At 41.4% G+C, this 20,095-nt stretch overlaps 2 protein-coding genes across 5 annotated transcripts in view; both read right to left on the bottom strand.

The window, feature by feature from the left end:
- Positions 1-683: 683 nt before the first annotated feature.
- KCNJ11 (potassium inwardly rectifying channel subfamily J member 11) lies at positions 684-4,723 on the bottom strand. The gene has a single exon (XM_020802932.3). The coding sequence runs from the start codon at positions 3,993-3,995 to the stop codon at positions 2,778-2,780; it is 1,218 nt and encodes a 405-aa protein (XP_020658591.3). The 5' UTR covers positions 3,996-4,723; the 3' UTR covers positions 684-2,777.
- A 5,042-nt stretch (positions 4,724-9,765) lies between these two features.
- Positions 9,766-20,095, bottom strand: part of ABCC8 (ATP binding cassette subfamily C member 8) — a 95,769-nt gene continuing 85,439 nt past the window's right edge. For 2 of the 4 annotated variants that reach the window (XM_072985704.2, XM_078383873.1), the window contains 10 exons: positions 18,733-18,835; positions 17,445-17,558; positions 16,946-17,066; positions 16,648-16,778; positions 15,889-15,967; positions 14,462-14,570; positions 12,457-12,560; positions 11,924-12,061; positions 11,707-11,769; positions 9,766-10,005 (listed from right to left, as the gene is read on the bottom strand). In XM_072985704.2, the coding sequence (XP_072841805.2) occupies positions 11,729-11,769; positions 11,924-12,061; positions 12,457-12,560; positions 14,462-14,570; positions 15,889-15,967; positions 16,648-16,778; positions 16,946-17,066; positions 17,445-17,558; positions 18,733-18,835 (940 nt within the window). In that variant the 3' untranslated portion in view covers positions 9,766-10,005; positions 11,707-11,728. The remainder of the gene's footprint in view (positions 10,006-11,706; positions 11,770-11,923; positions 12,062-12,456; positions 12,561-14,461; positions 14,571-15,888; positions 15,968-16,647; positions 16,779-16,945; positions 17,067-17,444; positions 17,559-18,732; positions 18,836-20,095) is intronic. The other 2 variants (XM_020802952.3, XM_020802953.3) reach the window with 1 other exon arrangement.

Below are 20,095 nucleotides of genomic sequence, written 5' to 3'. Positions count from 1 at the left end.
CAGTTTCTTTTTAAAAATGGAAATGTTTGGCTCTCCTTTTCTTTGGCTGCTATTCATTTGGAGATAAACAAAATTTGTGGGGTGTTTTTTTTACTACTGCTAACACTGGGCCATGAGATTCACCATCTATCATGAGCATCTCGTTCCATTCTCCCTAATGAGGAACAGAGATCCTTAAGATTATATGGATTCCCTCACTCAGCTGGAAGTGTAAATATAAGTCTGGTGTTAGAAGCCTAACTAGACTACGCAGAAGGAAGCCCAGCTGGGTTTCATGGGGCCCACTTCCTGGGTAGTGGATAAAGATTTAAAGGTTACATGGGCTCTGGCATAACTTTCCCCATACATAGAAGGCTTCTGAATGCACCGCCTCACTCAGGGCCAGGTAAAATATGTCACATGTTTACTTGACTGCTTTTTACGCCGCAAACTAAAATTTACCGAGAATAACCAAGGGCACATTTTCTATTGTGTGCCCACCTTATCCCACCTGTAGGTATCCTGTGAGTAGTAATTTTGCTGGTGGACTATGATTTGACTCTGTTTGGATCCCAACCAACAGTTTAAAAATTCCATGTGAACCCAAGTGCTCTGGCTTGTATCATTTATTGCTGCTGGCTAGAAATTAAAGTCCCCTTTCAGTTTATCATTCAAACACCACTTTGACACACAATAAAAGCACCTTCAAGAGTGAAAACAAGTCCACTTTCATTTGAAATTAACAAATTCATATGGCATTTTTACAATAAAACAGAGATAAGAAGAGCCAGACTGTAAAGATTGACAGGATCATATGAGAAATTAAGAGCACTTGCATCTCAGAAAAAAACTGCATGGGAAATTGTATGTATAAGATATTAATATTAGTTTTTCATTGTACTAAATAATGGAAATGGCCTGGTTACACTGTATTATTTATTATCTTCATAGCAAGCATTTTAGCATCACTAATCTTTAACAAATACAGTATTTTTCTTTTGCATTATCAGTGTATAAAATTAATGTTTAATTTGCTACTTTATACCATGCTGCAGACTATGTCCAGTTTATAATATTGTGCAAAGGGTGCAGAATATATTGCCTTATTAGTGTAGATACACCATTCTTATTCACGTAACACATATTTTTAAAAGCATGCAAAGATACTAAATCATAGACATGCTTATTTCACATGCATTAAGACTTTTATTTTCAGAATGACAATTCATAATATTATTTTATTTGGTAGATAGGTTAAAAGCCCTTTTGCATTACTGCATGCTTTGACCCAAAGTTCAATAGTGGTTATAAATCATGGATTTAAATTGATTAATTTCATTACATCTATCGGATTAAAGGACTTCTTAATGTAAGTCTGGTCTTCACTACCAGCCAAATTCAAGGGATCTCTGTTATCAACCATCATCGAACCTCATCCCATGCTATTTGGTTATACCAAGCAAACTGCAATATGAGTTTATTTATACTGTCCATTTTTTCTAGGAAGTTCTTCCCTCACTTTTATCCAGGAAACAACTCTGTGAGGTAGATTAGCTTGAGAGGATATGACTGGCCCAAAGTCACTAAGGAAGCTTCATCGTTATACCTGTGTCTCCCTGGCATGAGTCCAACACTCTGACCATTACACACAATGTCAGCTCTCTTTTGTATTGTCTGCCAAATGAAAATGATTATGACATTATTTAATGATATCATGTGATCAACACACAGGCCGGTTTGGCTGCTGGTGCTGCTACTCATCAGTACATATGATTTCAGTAACAGGCTGTGACAACTGTAAATGTGCTGGTAACAAAGTATTATTTATGCTTCTGTTACATTAACCAACTATTTAAAAAGTCTGTTTGTGCAAAATCTCAATTATTTTCTAGTGAAAATAATTTCAGAAGTGTGGAAATAATTGTAAATAAATAAATACAAAAACATAGATGTTAGCTCTTGGCTTTGAATTAAGATGATGCCTCTGGTTCTGCCTTTCACTTACTATGAACAACTCAAGAAGCACTATACTGTACTGACAAATATAGCAGAAAGTGGTACCAATAAAACACTGTAAAGTTGTGCTATGACAAGATGGTAGGGGAGGCACAGTATAAACCCATTTACAAAATGTCATTTTACCTGTTTGCAGCCCACAAAAGACTGCTGTCTTTTATAAGTGTCTAGTTTTTTTTCCCGTACCTTCCCCTCATCTTCCTTAACACATTACAGTTGGAGCCACAACTGAACTTAATTGCAAGGTAGTTAGTGGCTGCCAAAGGGCTATGTATCTCCAAATTCATTTGCAATGAAAGCAATGAAACCATGCAATATTATTTATGAAATAAATTAAATCTGTACATATATTTATTTAACATATAATGCACTGCAGTGTAAACAGGCACTGGTTTTCTTATTAAGCCCAACGAACTTCTTTATTATAACCAAGATGTTTGTATATAACAGTTAAAAACATCATATCATTTCTAGGCAACACCAGGGCACAAATAATATAAACCAACCAACACATTAAAAAAGGAGTCCCACCCCACACCCAAAAGGCATCTTCCAGTTTGGATTGTTTTATCCACCCCAAGAAATTGTGCGAACAAGCTAGGAAGTCAGACAGAGAGGATGCAGTCGGCCTTGAACTTCCTGGATCACGCGTTTCTCTTGCATCCGCACGGTGTTTTACATACCTTCTGGAACCAATTTTAGTTAATAGAAACGGGGAATTGCAGTGCGGTTTTTTTTAATATATCGAGTGTCCCATCGGAGAGCCTGACCTATGCGGGGCGTCAGGATGGCTCCTCCTCGGCTATGCTAAATTTAGGCTTCAGTCTAACCGATCTTTTCCTGGCCGTGCCCTTGGGCGACAAGGAGATGGAGTCCATGATGCTCCGGTCTTCCTCTAGTTGCCTGGCCGTGCAGTGAGGCGTGGGCACCTTGACAGTGTTGCCAAACTTGGAGTAGTCCACGGAGTATTGCCCGTCCTCTTCCGTCACGATGGGCACAAACCTCTGGCCCCAGAGGATTTCGTCAGCCAGGTAGGAGGTCCTGGCTTGAGTGGTGATGCCCGTGGTCTCCACCACCCCTTCGAGGATGACGATGACCTCCAGGTCCTCGTGGTGGTGGAGGTTGGCGGGGGCCACGTCGTAGAGGGGGCTATTCTTGTCGATCACGTGGTAGATGATGAGCGGGGAGACCAGGAAGATGCTGTTGCCCCCGACCGGGTTCTCCATCTGGATCTCGATCTGGTTGAGGGGCACCACCTCGCCTTCCGGGCTGGTGGTCTTCTTGACCACCTGCATGCGGATGCTGGCGCTGATGATCATGCTCTTGCGCAGGTCGCCCACGCGCAGCATGAAGCACAGCTTGCCCTCGCGGAGGGCGACCACGGCGTGCTTGCTGAAGATGAGCGTCTCGGCCCGCCGGTGCGCCTGGGCCGTCTTCATGAAGATGCAGCCCAGCATGATGGCGTTGATCACCAGGCCCACGATGTTCTGGACGATCAGGATGAGGATGGCGGCCGGGCACTCCTCGGTCATCATGCGGCCCCCGAAGCCGATGGTCACCTGCACCTCGATGGAGAAAAGGAAAGCCGAGGTGAACGAGTGGATTTCGGTCACGCAGGGCACGAAGCCCGCCAGGTTTCCGCCGCCGCCGCCGCCGCCGCCGCCCTCCTGGAGGTGCAGCTGCTGCGTGTTCTGGTCCAGGTCGCCGTGCGCGAAGGCGATGAGCCACCAGATCATGGCGAAGAGCAGCCAGCTGCAGAGGAAGGACATGGTGAAGATGAGGAGCGTGTGAGGCCACTTGAGGTCCACCAGGGTGGTGAAGACGTCCTGCAGGAAGCGCCCCTGCTCCCGGATGTTCTTGTGGGCCACGTTGCACGTGCCGTTCTTGCCCACGAAACGAGCCCGCCGCTGACGAGCCCGGTAGCGGGCGTGATCGGGGACATCTTCGGCCAGGCGGGTCAGCACGTATTCCTCCGGGATGATGCCCTTCCTGGACAGCATGGCTAGCCGGGCTTGGCTCCGCTCGCCTCGGCCTCGGCCTCGCCTCCCCCCCTCCCCGCCGCCTCTGCTATCGCCTCATGCCCGGGACTGCGGCGGGATCGGACGAAGCCATAACCTCCCTGCTGACCCCTTCGCCTCCTTCGGCCCTCCGGCCTGCCCGGCGGCTTCCCTTTCCCCGCCCCCCCTTCTCTGGTAGCCGGATCCGCTACCCCCAGCTGTGCCCGCCAATCATCGCTCCCTCCGGCTTTTTGCGAGGCAAAGGAGGCGGAGGAGGCGGCGGCTTTTCGAGGCTCCTTCTCGCAGCCAACCAGGCGGTTGCCCGCCTAGCCACAGTCCCCCTAAATGAAGGGGCGCCGCCGGCGGCTCCCAGATGCGTTCCCAGGGCACCGGCTGCTTCGCGCTGCTGGCGCACTCCCCCGACCCGGCGGTCCCTCAGCGCGGCGCGGGCGCGGGCAGCAGGGGGCGCGAGCGCGGGCGCGTGAGGGAATTCCCAGGGCAGGGCGACTCCGGCTCCTGAGGCGCTCGCGAAACCTCGCCAGAAACAGGGCGCGCTGCAAGACGCTGGGACTCCGGGTGCATAGGAAGGGCGGGGTCGGCTTCACCTCACAGCGCCTGCTTACGTAGCTTGCTTTATTTATTCATCGCCCACGAACTGCCTTCTCTGTGGCAAAATGGCATCCTCTCAGGATTGCGCGCCCGGGTGATTCCGGCTACTGAGCTGGCGCATCCGCCGCTATTGTTGGCAAGAAACGCTCTCCCCCCCCCCCCCGCGTCCAAGAGGAGCTCGGGGTTCCCCTCGGGAAGGTTCCCCCCCCGCCCCGCCTTCCTAGTCTGCGCCAATCTGCACTCTTCTTGGTCCTGACAGAGTAAGGAGCGCGCCTCGCTGGCTCCCCAAGGCCGGCGGGCGAGTGGTTGTTTCAGGGACCACAGACGTTGCGTTGGACGTGGCGGGCGCAGCCACCTTTGCGTGCTCTGGCTGGCAGTAGAGAGGCGCCAACACTGAGAAAGTGTTCTAAAAAGCTTTTAGGAGGGGGAAGGAATTCAATACCATTCCAGTGCTTTTCTCGTTTGTATGGACAGTTATATCAAAAACACATTGAAAACCATAGGAAAATTACTATTTTGGCACAAGCCTAGTTAGCCTCTTTGTAAGAGGTATCTCTAGGGAGGTAGTGGCGCTGTAGGTTAAACCGCAGAAGCCTTTGTGCTGGAAGGTCAGAAGACCAGCAGTCATTAGACCAAATCCGCGCAACGGAGTGAGCTCCGGTCGCTTGTCCCTGCTCCTGCCAACCTAGCAGTTCAAAAGCATGCAAATGCGAGTAGATAAATAAGTACCACCTCGGTGGGAAGGTAACCGCCTTCCATGTCTGGTCGCGCTGGCCACGTGGCAACAGAAACTGTCTTCGGACAAACGCTGCCTCTACAGCTTGGAAACGGGGATGAGCACTGCACCCTAGAGTTGGAAACGACTGGACTAAATGTCAAGGGGAATATTTATCTTTACCTTAAGAGGTATCTCTGAGAGAAAAATCCACAAACTGGGTACCACCATTGAAAAGTCTCATTCTCTGCTGACTCTCTGCCTTACCTGAGATTGTGAGCAATGGGTGGGTGCTTCTGGTGAGCCTCTGAAGATCGCCTCAGTAAGCCTCATAGATGGGTTAGGGTGTGAGCATTCCTTCAACATGGAGTCATGTTGTTAGTGTTTTTAAAAAACAGAGGCACCTTGCTGCTACATTACCAGGAAAAGCCACGGTCCAAGCGGGTGGTTGAAGAGAGGAGGTGATTCCACCCTTGCCTTCGTTTTTGTGTGACAGGCTGACTGCCGCCTTCCCTGGGACTGCCTGCTTGCCTCTGCACTGTGGCGGTTTATTGGAGTCAGTGCTACTGCCCATTATTGGCTTCAGCTCTGCTCTCAGATACAGATAGCAGCAGACACAGGTAACACCACAGGAATGTGTGATGGTATCAAGCAGGCTTTAGGTCCAATACAGAAGAAATCTGCTCCTTTGAAGACTGCTGCAGGCGTGATCATCCAGGACTGAGCACAGCAGATGGACCACTGGGTTCAGTACGATCTATATTCCAGAGAGAATGCAGTAACCAAAGAGGCATTAAATAACATTAAGTGCCTGCCTGTCTTGGAAGAGTTGGACAGTGAACCAACTTTAGCAGAAATAAAAGCGGCCTTAGATTCTCCTGCCTCCGGCAAGGCACCGGGAAAGGATAACATCCCTGTTAAAGTGCTGTAAGGAGATCATCACCACTGAGCTGTATGAAATCTTTTGTCTTTGCTGGAGGGAAGGTGGAGTATCACAGGACATGAAGGATGCAAACAGCATCACATTGTACAAGAACAAAGGTGACGGGGCGACTGCAATAAGTACTCTGGCATCTCTCTTCTCAGTGTTGTAGGGAAGCTGCTTACCTGTGTTGTGCTACAAGTGCTTGCAGACAGAGTCTATTCAGAATCACAGTGTGGATTTCACGCTAATGGATCCACCACTGACAAGGTATTTTACCTCAGACAGTTACAGGAGAAATGTAGGGAACAATGACAGCCATTCTTTGTGGCCTTCATATATCTTACAAAGGCCTTTGATTTGGTTAGAAGGGGTGGCCTTTTTAAAATACTTCCCAAAATTGGATGTCCACTTTGACTCCTTAACATCATCAGATTCTTTCATGAGGAAATGAAGGGAGCTGTAGTTTTTGATGGCTCAACATCAGATCCCTTTGACATCTGAAGCGGAGTGAAATAGGGCTGTGTCCTCACACCAACCCTGTTTGGGATTTCTTTTGCTGTCATGCTGAAGCACGCCTTTGAAACTGCAACAGAAGGTGTCTATCTCTGGACTAGATCAGATGGAAAGCTCTTTAATATCTCTAGATTGAGAGAGAAGACCAAAGTCCAACTGAAATGCATGCAGGAGTTCCTCTTTGCTGATGATGCAGCTGTTGTTGCCCATTCTGCTGAAGAGTTCCAACAATTTATGAATCATTTTAGTAAGGCCTGCCAAGATTTTGGATTAAAAATCAGCCTGAAGAAAACACAAGTCATGGGCCAGGATGTGGACTCACCTCCCTCTATTAACGTCTCCATGCAAAAATTGGAGGTTGTTCATGATTTTGAGTACCTTGGCTCAACGATCTCTGACACCCTCTCCCTAGATATCGAGCTGGATAAATGCATTGGCAAAGCAGCTACCATGTTCTCTAGACTCACAAAGAGAGTATGGCTCAATAAGAAGCTGACGGCATATACCAAGATCCAGATGTATAGAGCCTGTGTCCTGAGTACACACTTGTACTGCAGTGTGTCCTGGATCCTTTGTGCACGGCAGGAGAGGAAGTTGAACACGTTCCATATGTGTTGTCTCTGATATATTTTTGGTATCATCTGGCAGGACAAAGTTCCAAATAGAGTAGTCCTAGAACGAGCTCAAATTTTTAGCATGTATACATTACTGAAACAGTAATGTCTATGTTGGCTTGGGCATGTCGTGAGAATGGCTGACGGTTGGATTCCAAAAGATCTCCTGTATGGAGAATTAGTGCAGGGAAATCACCCCAGAGGGAGACCACAACTGCGATACAAGAATATCTGCAGGCGGGATCTGAAGGCCTTAGGAATGGACATCAACAGATGGGAAATCTGAGCATTCAGCCTGGAGGCAGGTGGTCCAGCATGGCCTCTCCCATTTTGAAGAGGCACTTGTTCAGCAGGCCGAGGCAAAGAGGCAGTTCCAAAATCAGCAAGGGAGCTGGACAGGAGACAGATTGTATTTGTTTTCAGTGTGGAAGGGATTGTCACTCTTGAATTGGCCTTCTCAGCCACACTAGATGCTGTTCCAAGTCCTCTATTTAGAGCATGTTACCATAGTCTCTTGAGACTGAAAGATGCCTACTCTGCTACTGCCCATGAAGCAGGACTATTGAATGGAAGGGTTTTGTCACCAAGGAGGTGAAGCCAGGGAGCGGTTGTGCAAGGTGCAGCCACCGCTTGATCTTGTCAATTGCTTAACTGATTGTTTTCTGGTGATTTGGATTGGCCTCACTAAGTTGTGGTTGTTCCTACTGAGCTATTAGAGAGAAGAACAAAGGTAGCCATTGCTGCCACTATCTGTCAATCATTTCTCCCCGATAGCTCAGCTCAGGTAGGTAAGGGCAGAACTTACTCATTCTCCTGCACTTTCAGGCAGTGATGTATGGCCAAAGGAAAGGTAGTGTGTCACCAAAGGGCCAAAGTAGAGGCCTTCTGCCAGAGGGAGCAACCTCTTCATATATTTTATTAACAGAGCCTCTCTTTGAATAGCTGGCTTTACTGTAGTTATACATTTTAAATTCATCCTATATGAGATTCTAAAGAAAACTTCTGTTAAATACAAGTTTCAAAATACCAGAACTAAAAGTGGTATACTTCATCTATAGAAATGCACATGAACTCTTGCTTGCTTTATCTGAACCTGAACAGGAATATATGATGCATGCAAATGCCGAAGGCTGTCTTTCAAATGAATGGTTACATAAGAAAAGAAAAAGTTCAACATGACAGTTTCATGTAGTAACTGCAAATGGATTGGGGTTACTGTGATTTCATATTTACATACCAATAAGAATGCAGTGCTTTTGAAAGAGAAGACCAAGAGAGTGACAAGAATATTCTTGGTGTTCATGTAAGGTTTGTATAAGTCTTTGCAGATCATTATAGCTAGTTGAGGAAGTCCTGGGACACATCTTTGTTGTGCAGTCGTCTAAAGGATTTTGACTAATTACCACTAGTGACATAAAGAAAATCCCAAAATAAAACATACAGCCCACTTTCTCAAACAGTATTTGTGCTACTGTTTGTGCAGCAATGCTGCTGCTTCAGTGTTTGTTAGTCACACACATTTTGGTGGAACTATAGAGATATGTTTTTCTACGTCAAGTGGTTTGTACATTAGGGTGTAAAGCAGGGGTGAGCAAGCTTGCTGAGAAGGGAAACATTCGCAATGCAAAGGAACATTCTGGCCGAAAACAGTGGCACATTTGTGTTACAAAACGGATTGAAGCAGAAATTGTCTTCAGCCTCACTATAAAAGCATTCATAATCTTCTAATGACAGGGAGGCAAACTAAGGCACCCAATCATGTTGTGTAGCTCAAGGGAGAATAATCCATATCGTATACTGTGTACATAGGCTTCCTGCAGTATTTAATCCCAGAGTTTTCAGAGAAACCGTATAGAGCTAAATAAAGTATCAGCTTTATTTATGACAAACCACAGACCCAGTTACAAGACAGAATTAAAGGACTGGTCTGGAGATTTATTTATTACATGGAAGATTAAAGAAGAATAATTAGGGCATATGTAGTAGACTCCTTGAATTACGCTTTGAAATATGCATAAGAAAGAAAAATCAAACAAAAAGTGTTTTAGCACCTTTAAGACTGAAAGGTTTGTTTTAGTAGGAACCTTCATGGATTAAACTCATTTTTGTTGATTAATAAGAAATAAATTAATTAGAGTTTGATGCAGGGTGTTAACTGCAATGTTGGTTTTGTAACCTGGTAGTGTCTTTATTGTAAATGCCTAATTGTTTGAAATATTTTATTATTTTGTCTTTTTAAGTTTTTGATCTACTAGGAGACTTCAGGATGAATCAGGTAGGAATGCAGATTTTTTTAAAAAAAGAAGACAGCTATTAACTATGAACACTGCTTGAAAAAATTGAGACAAAGACAATACAATTTTCATTTTATTCATAAAGAAGGCAAATACAGGGTCCTTTATTGTTAAATAATCCATTTTTATTTACAGGTACAATTTTCTAATTTCACTTACTTAGAAAATTATTAATAAAATTGCACTTTCAAAAATTTATTTATAGCTATTTGTCTGCTTGGACAAAAGAAGCAAAAATACTGTCTTCTTTCTCCAGCAGAACCTCTGGCTTGTCATATTCCAAAATAACTCCTCTCTTCATTACAATAACCATATCTGCATTAAGAATAGTGTGTACTCGATGCTGAAAAACAAAACACATGATGAGAATTTTAATTACTGTATGTAACCATCTAGGAAATAATTCATGTTAGTGTTAAAATACAAGTTTAAGAAAAACATTTTTTTTAACTTTGCTGAAACGTCTCACTAAAGTTGTCACTTTATTGTGATACAAAAAGCAACAAAGAACAGCACTGTTATGGAGCAGGCTTTCTGGAGCATTTTGCCTAGGTTTTGCTTCACCTGCTCTGTCTTAGGGTTTGTTTCCTATTTTGTTGTCATAGGCCACCAAATTGCCTCTGACCTATGGCAACCCTATGAATGAATGAGTGATCTCCTGAACAGCCCTGCTCACCTCTTGTAAATTTCTTTATTGACTCAATCCATCTCATGGTTTCCCTTTTTTCCTTCTTCCCCTGCTGCCGTTAATTTTTCCTAGCACTGTCTTCTCCAGTGAGCCTTGCCCTCTCACAATGTGCTTGTAGTAGGATAACCTCAAATTCATAATTTTTGCTTCCAGAGAATGTTTAGGCTTGATTTGATCTAGGATCCACTTGTCTCTCTTTCTGGCAGTCCAGAAGCAATTTTGTGGTGGTTTCTGCCTACAGAACCCTGAACAGAATGGGACTAGCATATCTGAAGGAATGTTTTCTCCTATACAATCTAGTCCGCCCACTTTGTTCAATGTAAGAACCTATGCCACTCCTCCCACCAGGCTGTGGTAATTCTGAAAACAATTCAGGGGCATTCCGATCATGATGTTAGAACTCCCTAGAACAATTTAGTTGGTCTATTTCCTTTTAACATTTAGACAAACTATTGACAAAAAGCTGGACTAAACCTATCCTTAGCTTTTAGAAGCTCTTCCCCTTTTAGGCAGTGAAACTGCTTCTCAGACCAATTTGTTCTGAAATGTTCTTGTAATCCCCTTTTCTATGTTGACAGAGGTTGCAAGAAGCCAGTTGTTAATATTAAAATGCTGAATACTCTGAGTTTGAATATCCCCCTGTCCCAAGTGGAAGAGCAATTAGCTTTAAATGTTTATTCTCAACCACGAAAATATTGTTCTTCAAACCTACAGCCTGAAAATGCCTTTTGTTCATCTGATGCAATATTCAAGAAATATTGGCACTATTATAAAAATGGCTGAATTAAATGACTGCTATACAATTCCCCAGTTGTCACTCCCAGTTCATGTTAGCTGAGAAACCTACAAATTGCAAGCAATTCATATGGGAGCTGCTGCTGGGAAAAGCTCCAAGCAAATTCCCAAGTGAAAATCTCTTTTGGGCAGTCCAGGATCATTGCTGGCTTTTCTGCTTGGTTTGCAATAGGCCATTTGCCAGACATGTTCTATGATGTTACGCCTGAACACGTGTGTAACTGAGCCGATTGAAATGTTAAAGAAAGTTATATAGGATCAAACAGTGATATTTGATTAATAAAATTTTTATTTTATAATCTAAAGTTTTTGGATTAAAATTCCCAGCATTCCCCTGCAATCATGATGTATGGCCATAGTCCAAAAAATTATTCTTTCTAAGCTCTGATCCAGAGCTTTGTATGTTTTCTATAGGTTTAAATTGGGTAAAAGGAAGAAGAAATGAAATGCTGTCACTTTAATTAGGTGTTATTTTAGAAGTAACAGTGACCAGGCTGGTTAAAGCGAAAAGTTATCTTAAGAAAACAGGGTAGCTCAGTAACACAAGCATTTTATACTTACTGCGATTGTCACCACTGTACGATCAGAAAAGGCAGTCATTACAACCTTCTGAAGAATGTTCTCCTACATATGGAGACAGAAAGATATTTCTGTTAATTCAGACACATAAATTAAAACACTGGGCAAAATCTAGCTATTACCTTAGAAATAAGTGTTGCTTCCTTTTCAGAAACATTGTGCCATTATTTTGTATGTAAAGAAGACTTGAAACATTAACTCACTGTTGCCATGTCAATCGATGCCGTGGCTTCATCCATAATGAAGATACTCGTCTTCCGTACAAATGCCCTGGCTAAGCAGAAGAGCTGCCTTTGTCCTTGGCTGAAATTTTCTCCACCTTCAGTGACTATAGCATCTGGTTTAGACATTATTTAGAGGAGACCCATGAAAATTCATGACTACCTCCATCACTACATCTCTTTCTGTTAAAGAGCACTGTGACATGTGAGGCACATTTGCCTCTATACTGCATCATGTTGTCCCAAATATCTATGAAACATGGAAGTAATCATCATCATAATCATTTAGAACTTGCAGAACTGGACATGGATAATTTGAGTCCAGCAGACTGGAGAATCAAACTCCCAACTCCTGGCTCTGCAACCAAATTCCTAAATCACTGAACTGTCCAGCAGTTCATATACCCTTTGGATGTAAAGACACTCTGGGTGTTTTTACAGCCTAAAATTTCAATATAAATGTTTTTTTTTTAATATTGGTTTCTCCCACATATAAATAAGTTGTTATTACCTAGTCCCCCTGGTAAAGCTTTCACCACATGCTTCAGTTGTGCTATTTCCAAAGCTTCCCATAGCATGCTGTCTGTGCATTTCTTTTCTGGATCTAAATTAAATCTGTAAAAGGATAAAGAAAAATAACCAAATGGTGTGATGCACCTTAGCTTCCCCCCCCACACACACATGCAGACACAACATGACATAAACATTCATGTTTTGATTTCAAACAAAAATATCCAAAGGGAAGATAGTTCTGGCAAACCAAGCACACTTAAAAATAAGTGACTACACATCTGCTACATGCTTAGCACAGGTCCACATAACAGGAAAATGCTTGGACCAGATAAGTGAATAGACCAAAACAGTAACCAGAGAGTACACCAAAGCAGTCAAATGTTCTCTGTGCTCCTCTTATAAGTAGTCTATAGAGAGAAAGTGAAACCAGAATTTGGATGCTGTAGTTGATACAGGTCCTATGAATGTAACGATGGCCCCTGACTGTCCTGTGTTTTCAAATAAGTTTCAGTTTTTGCAGCCTGATGAATGGAAGGCTACACATGTCTGTTGGACCCCTGCCCCTCCTGGTTCATAAAAGCTGCAAGAGAGGGACAAGCCAAGTGGGTGGGAGGTTTTGGTGACAGCCTCCTTTCATCAGGATAGGATCACTGCATGCTTAAAGAAGGCAGTAGTAAAACCATTGTTTAAAAGCTCTTCTTGGGTCTGCCTTGGTTGCCTTGATGGATGAGTTATGCCAGGAACAAGACAGGGGGAATGTGTCCCTGTTGGTTTTGCTGAACCTCTCAGCAACTTTCAATACCATTGACCATGGTATCTTTCTGGGCCATCTCTCTGGGATTGGACTTATAAGCATTGTTTTACAGTGGCTCCAGTCCTTCCTGGAGAGGAGAACTCAGAACGTGGTGCTGGGGCACTCCTATTTGACATGTTGGCCATTGGCCTGCAGGGTCCTTCAGGGCTCTGTTTTGTCTCCTATGTTATTTAACATCTACAGGAAACGACTGAGAGAGGTTGTCTGGGGTTTTGGGATTCAATGTTACCAGTATGTGGATGAGACTCAACTCTATCTTTAATGTCCATCAAAATCCAAGGAAGCTGTTTTAGTTCTAGATCATTGCCTGGTGTCAGTATTGGGTTGGATGAGGGTGAATAAACTGAAATTTAATTCAAACAAGAAAAAGGTGCTCCTGGTCAGTCGAAAGGCAAATAAAGGATTCAGCCTGTGCTGGATGAGGTTACATACCATCTAGAAACACAAATGTGTAGCTTGGGGATGCCCCTGGATTCATCTCTGAGCCTCGATGCTCAGGTTTCAGTGGTGCCCAGGAGTGCCTTTGTACAGTTCAAACTAGTGTACCAGTTGTGCCTGTTCCTTGAGAGGTCTGATCTGGCCATCGTGACACATGCCTTAGTTACTCCCAGGTGGACGACTGTAACACGCTCTACATGAGTCTGTCTTTGGAAAGTGTTCAGAAACACTGCAGCCAGATTGCTAATGGAGGCTGGTTATAAGGATCACATAACTACCCACTCCTGTTTATAGGAGTTCCACTAGACTCTGGGAGCAGCGACAGAGGCCAGACTGCCCCCATCTTTGCTATCTTTCTGCAAGCAGGCAAATAACTTTTTTGTTCAAGAAGGCTTTTTCTTAGTGACTGGTTGTCTAAGAGAACTTTTAAAACAAAATAGTTTGTATTTTTGTTGCTTCTAAATCTGTTTCAGTAATGCTTTTACCTAACATTTTAAATACAATGTTTAATTAATTATTATTTAATATTTGAATAATGTACTGTTTTGAGCTTTCAATTTTGTGTTTTTAATGAAGTAAGCTACCTTGGGTCCTTTCACAGAATAAACATATTTTAAATACTAATAATAAAAAATAATTTCTAGCAGCAACAAGAAACAAATTTACAAACTGCAGTCTTTGTTCAAATTGCAGAGAGATAGTGCAGATCATCATTATAACTATGTGTGTTTGCAAGGTAAATAACACTTACCGGATTGTGCCACTGAACAAAATAGGGTCTTGGAGAATGATTGACAGTCGGGATCTCAGTGTTTGTAAGGGAAGCTTGGCAATGTCTATGCCATCTATAATGATCCTCCCTGTTTTTAAAATTGAATGATTATATTCATTATTCTGCCTGCATTTCGAGCTACAGTAGATTACATTGACAATGAAGTAGATTTCACAGAGAGAGCAGTATGGTTCAAATTACTTTTTACTCCCTTGCAGTTAAATGGTACAATATACTGTTATGCATAATTAATAACTAATAACTGAAATTTTACTGAAGTAAACTGGACTCAGACAGAAGCAAGCAGAAGAGCTTGTAGTCCAGTAGAAACCTATTAAGTTCTATTGAGTTTAGTGAGAGAAACAAGAACATTCTTTCATTTAAACGCATATTTTAAAAACACCTCAATTTAGTTGGATTGTGTTCTGAGCTCTGTTTGTATTTGCTGAGAATATAGGAGGGCTTGTGCTTTCCCAACCAAAAGGGGGAAAATGGATAGAAATTCACTTTAAAAAGGATGAAAGCTGGAATTCTCATGACATGGAATGACACATCAAATATTGCAGTTGTACAAAAAGAAGTGCCATTAGCACCACGCTCTCAAAGAGTTTTTCCATGTATGGAATGCACTTGGCTCCAGTGGATGTTTCTGAATTGGAAAAAAGGAGAGGGAGGAGATGATACCATCTAGAGAAGATTTTGGAGCTGATGAAATAAGGCCTGAGGTAATTCTGTTCCAATAATAACTGTGGATCAAACCCTATACAGAAAGCTCTGCATCAAGTCTATTACATCCCATTTGTCCATCTTTGTGCAGAATCCCAATACTTTGGCTCTCAATATTTTCTGAAACCCATGACATTACAAACTATGAATTATTATGAAAGCACTGATACATGTGATGCAATCAGAAAACAATTGGAGGATTATCATGCTTTGTCATTGTAACTGCTAAATCATAAAAGACCTTATTTCTTTATTATGAATTGTATATAGGCTAATTAATATACATGTAGAATGCAAAGATTTCAGATTAATTCTTGCACTGTTAAAATAAATGGAAATATTATTACTAAGTGAGTACAGACCTGTGCAGCAGTAAAAATGTGCTAAAACGTTAATTACTATGTAGAAAGCAAAATCTGAAGCATGGTTTTAAAACACACTACTTGCTGTTTGCTATAGCAGGGTGTGTGTGGTGGCAGCAGGAGGAGGGATAGAGAATGAAAATAGCCAAGGGCAAATAGTATTTTATGTTGTCTTGAAAGTCAGTGTGGTAGGAATGGACAAAGGACAGATGGTGTCCTCATTTGGAACAAAGCCAATAACTGTGCTGCTACAAGTAAAATAAAAATGGAAACTGCTTCTCTAATATTAACAGCCTATGTGCAGAAGAACAGTCTTACCTTCAAAGGTGTCAACCATTCTGAAAAAGGCAAGAGAAAAAGATGACTTCCCACTGCCTGTTCGGCCACATATTCCAATCTGCAAATCAGAAAAAGGAAACATGAAACAGGACTGGCATGGCAAATTCATTTAAAAGTAGGAAACACACACAAAGATTGACTAGAATGGAAAGTTAGATTTTAAATTGAGAGAGAGAGAGAGAGAGAGAGAGAGAGAGAGAGCGAGAGCGAGAGCGTGTGTGGGAGAGATTAATCATCAATGTTAGGTTCAGATAGTTTATTGAAAAGTTAACTTTTTTGGACTACAGATCCCAAAATCCCTCTCTCCCCCAAGCATAGTCACTGACTATGGATTCTAGGGACTGAAGTCAACAAAGTAATGGCTTCAAGTTCTGGATTTATAAATAGTGGCTGAAATCCAATAACATAAAAGTAGACCATATAAATTTGATCACATCATCAGCTATAGCCATAATTTGTTAATACAGTTTTTCCTATCTCTTTTGCAAATTCCTAGGCTCCCTTAGGCCCTGGGGGCAGCAGAATGGGGAGGACTTGCTATACATCAGTGGGAGTGCACTAAGACTTATAGGTAGGTATGTAAAAGATTGTGGCCTAAAATAGGACACTCTGGCCTCCAGAAGAAACCATTGTTTTGCAGTAATTAAGAGATTAATGTTCTTTGCCTTACGTATATAGGTTTGGCTAGTTGTTAGGTTTAACAACTAAAGACATTGCCTCAAAGGCATTGCATATTACCTTTTGTCCTGGAGAGATGTGGGCATTAACATGTTTCAGCACAGGCTTCAAAGAACTGTCATAGCGGACACTCAGATTCTGTATTTGAATCTCCCCCTGGTCTGGCCAGTTCTGAGGTATATGTGATGGAGCTATATTGAAAGCAAATGAAGAAGAAAAGATACCTATCTATACATATATTATTGCTATTGCTGATAAACATGGTCTTTTAAAAGTGTATTTATTTCATGGCACTTCTGGGAATAGCCAAACATTTAACAAGTCCTTTCTGCAACTTACACAGCAGCACCATACTCACAGAGCAGCCCTTCATAGTTTTCAGCCTCTGTTTTTATAAGGCCGTTAAGTCTTTTAACAGCTCCAAGCTGGAGTTCCATATCAGCTAGGTTGCGAACCATCCAATTCAGGTAATTAGATACCTATTAAAAATATGATTTGTCTTTATAACTAGTATGTAAGGAGCTCATAATCCAGACACCATTATTACCTTAAATCAATGTTTGCATCCATAAGAGGAAAAATGTTCTCATTTAGAATTTAAATATCTCAACACATGTTAAGGATACTCTGACTTCTGTCGCTAGTATCAATCAAAATGTTAGGATTATACTCTTCTGTTTCTCCTAAACAATTTTCATGGTTGCCATATCTGGTCACAGTGCTGTTGGCAAGTATGCCAAATTCTGGATGACTGAATGCCTAACCTTATAATACGATGTATAGTCTGGGAGTACAAATGCAGATTGAATGACAACTCTTAACACATGGATGGCATCCCTCCTCTTTAATTGACTTACCATCAGAGCATAGGTAAGTCCCAAACCTACAAGACCTGAAGAGAGTTTATTGTAGAGAGAATTTGTGATTGAAGCAACAGCTGCGATGAGCACTACACATGCTCCAATATATTCCTAAAAGTGAAAAATTAAGAATATAAATGTTAGCATACAAAAATAGTTTTTATTCTTTATTATCACTGTATTTTTCTGCCTTTCCCCCAAGGAAGTCAAGTCAACATACTTGCCAGTTTATCCTCACAAAAAGGTTTATTAGGCTAAGATAAAGTTATTAGTTCAAGGCTACTCTGTACTTACTTCAGGTAGATGACTTAATGATGTACAGAAATCTAAATGTAGACTTTGCCAGTCCAGCTAATGGAATGATGGATGAAGAAGTTCCTTAACATCTGAAGGACCATAAGTTCCCTAAATTTGATCTAGTCACTAAATAAGGATTTCTTCCTAGATCTCTCTAGTCTTAGTTCAACATTCTATACTAAACCACATTGCCCCTTTGCATAATGTTGAGAAGCTATCAGCAACAATTTCATAGTCAAATACTAAATCATGCAATGGAGCCTTCCTATAGTTCTATTGCTCACGATGGATTAGCCACGCTGTAAACTGGCAGAGAGACTCGTCATCCTGCCTTTTGCCAGGACTGGCTAATCTATCGCGAGCAACGGAGCAATAGGAAGGCTCCGTTGAGCGCGCGGCAGTTGCAGAATTGTGAGTGGACTGTTGGGCCGGACCCTCTTTATCTCTACCTGTTGGGGAATATTCATATTCATATATGAATACAAATACCCCCATTTCTAGTTGATTCAAGTGTGTTGGCAACAATAATGAAATAAGAACAGCATCTTGCACAAAAGCATGATGCTCTTTGGCTCTGTAGAGTTCTTTCACCATGATGCCCTAAGTCAGACACACCAATTTATGTTTCTTGGCTGATGTAATAAAATTACATTAAGAGTTTGCATTGTGTTATGCAAACAAGACTTCACATAGACAATTTGCAAGGTGTTCACTGAGTATGACGATTGTCCATTTTTCTGCCTGCACAGGTCCTATTCCTTCAATAGCTGTGTGATGAGCAAAATTTCAGTACATTAAAATTTTCCTAGACAGTAGCAGAAGTAATGAAAACAAACTTTATCTTATGACTTTCCAATTGTTTTGTAGTGGTTAAAGCCTTACTGGAAAATCACTGGCCATCCTAATTATATTTATAAGATTATAGAATCCCATGACAAAAGAAATAATCTTCTATTTATATAGTCTTAAAGAAGAGTAATCCACTTGCCATTCGAACTTCCAGCCAGCGATTGGCAGCTGTAAGGAAAAGGGAAGCGATGTTGTTAGAATCCGTATATTCCAGAAGCTTCTGTTTAAATCGGGATTCATACCTTTGTAAAAGAAAAAATGAAAGGTAAACAAACAATGGAAATGTTTGCCATCTCATAAATGCCTAATAGAAACATGATGAACATTTTAATCCACTTCATTAAACAATAACATCCAGATGTCAGGATGATTTCCCATTCTGTAAGAGTGCAGAAGAATTAGTAGGTTGCTTATATTAAATAAGAACTTTTGTAGGAATTTTGGAGCAATGAAAGGAAAGAGTGGTGGTGGGGAGAGTCCTTGTATGAATACATGAATATATATGAATATATATATCAGCTTTGACATTTGTAACCATGGAAGTAGGTTCAAAGAGCTAGTCGTGTTGGTCTGTTTCAGCAAAAATAAAAACATATGTATAATGGCACCTTTAAGACTTACACATTTATTTCAGTATGAGTTTTTGTGGGTTATAATCCACTCCTTCAGACACACTGGCCACAATCCTTTTGTTTAGCATAGTAAATTGTTTTAGCTTAGACCTACCAAATCAGTGAGGATTTAGTAAGTCAATTCTTCCCTTCCATTGACCCAAATGGGCCTATTCTAACTGTGGTGTTACTTTAGCATAATAAGACATAGTTAGAGTAGGCCCATTTGAATCAGTGAAATTTGTGGAAAAGTTGACTAAATCCCCATTGATTCAATGGGATTATTACAGTGTGATTTACTACACTAAACAACAAGACTTTGGCCAATGTTCTACTTGCAATGATATTAATTGGTCTTAAAGATGCAACAATAATTTTGATGCTGTAGTTTAAAAAATACACTTGTGAACTATTTCAGTTGAATTCTAGTTCTTTATAGTGAACATAAGATACAAGTGAAATTGTACTGTTTATATTTAATATAAAGTATAGATAAAATAAAGCTGAAGAGCTACATATTGGGCAAAGTAACATTTAGGAATGATGAATCATAATTTTTAATAACAACAACAACAACAACAACAACAACAACAACAACAACAACAACAACGACGACGACGACGATGATGATGATGATGATGCACCACCACCACCACCACCACTACCACCAACAATAACAACAACAACAACTACTACTACTACTACTACTACTACTACTACTACTATTATTATTATTATTATTATTATTATTATTATTATTATTATTATTATTATTATTATTATTATTATTATTATTATTATTATTATTTGACCTCTTCAGATTTTTTTAATTGGTGGGTGGAGTCAGCGTTTGGTGGTGTTGAGACAGAGCTTTAAGAAATTTAGAGTATA

The sequence above is a fragment of the Pogona vitticeps genome, chromosome 1 (genome assembly GCF_051106095.1).
Source record: "Pogona vitticeps strain Pit_001003342236 chromosome 1, PviZW2.1, whole genome shotgun sequence".
Lineage (NCBI taxonomy): Eukaryota > Metazoa > Chordata > Lepidosauria > Squamata > Agamidae > Pogona > Pogona vitticeps.
This window is presented reverse-complemented; position numbering and strand designations above follow the sequence as displayed.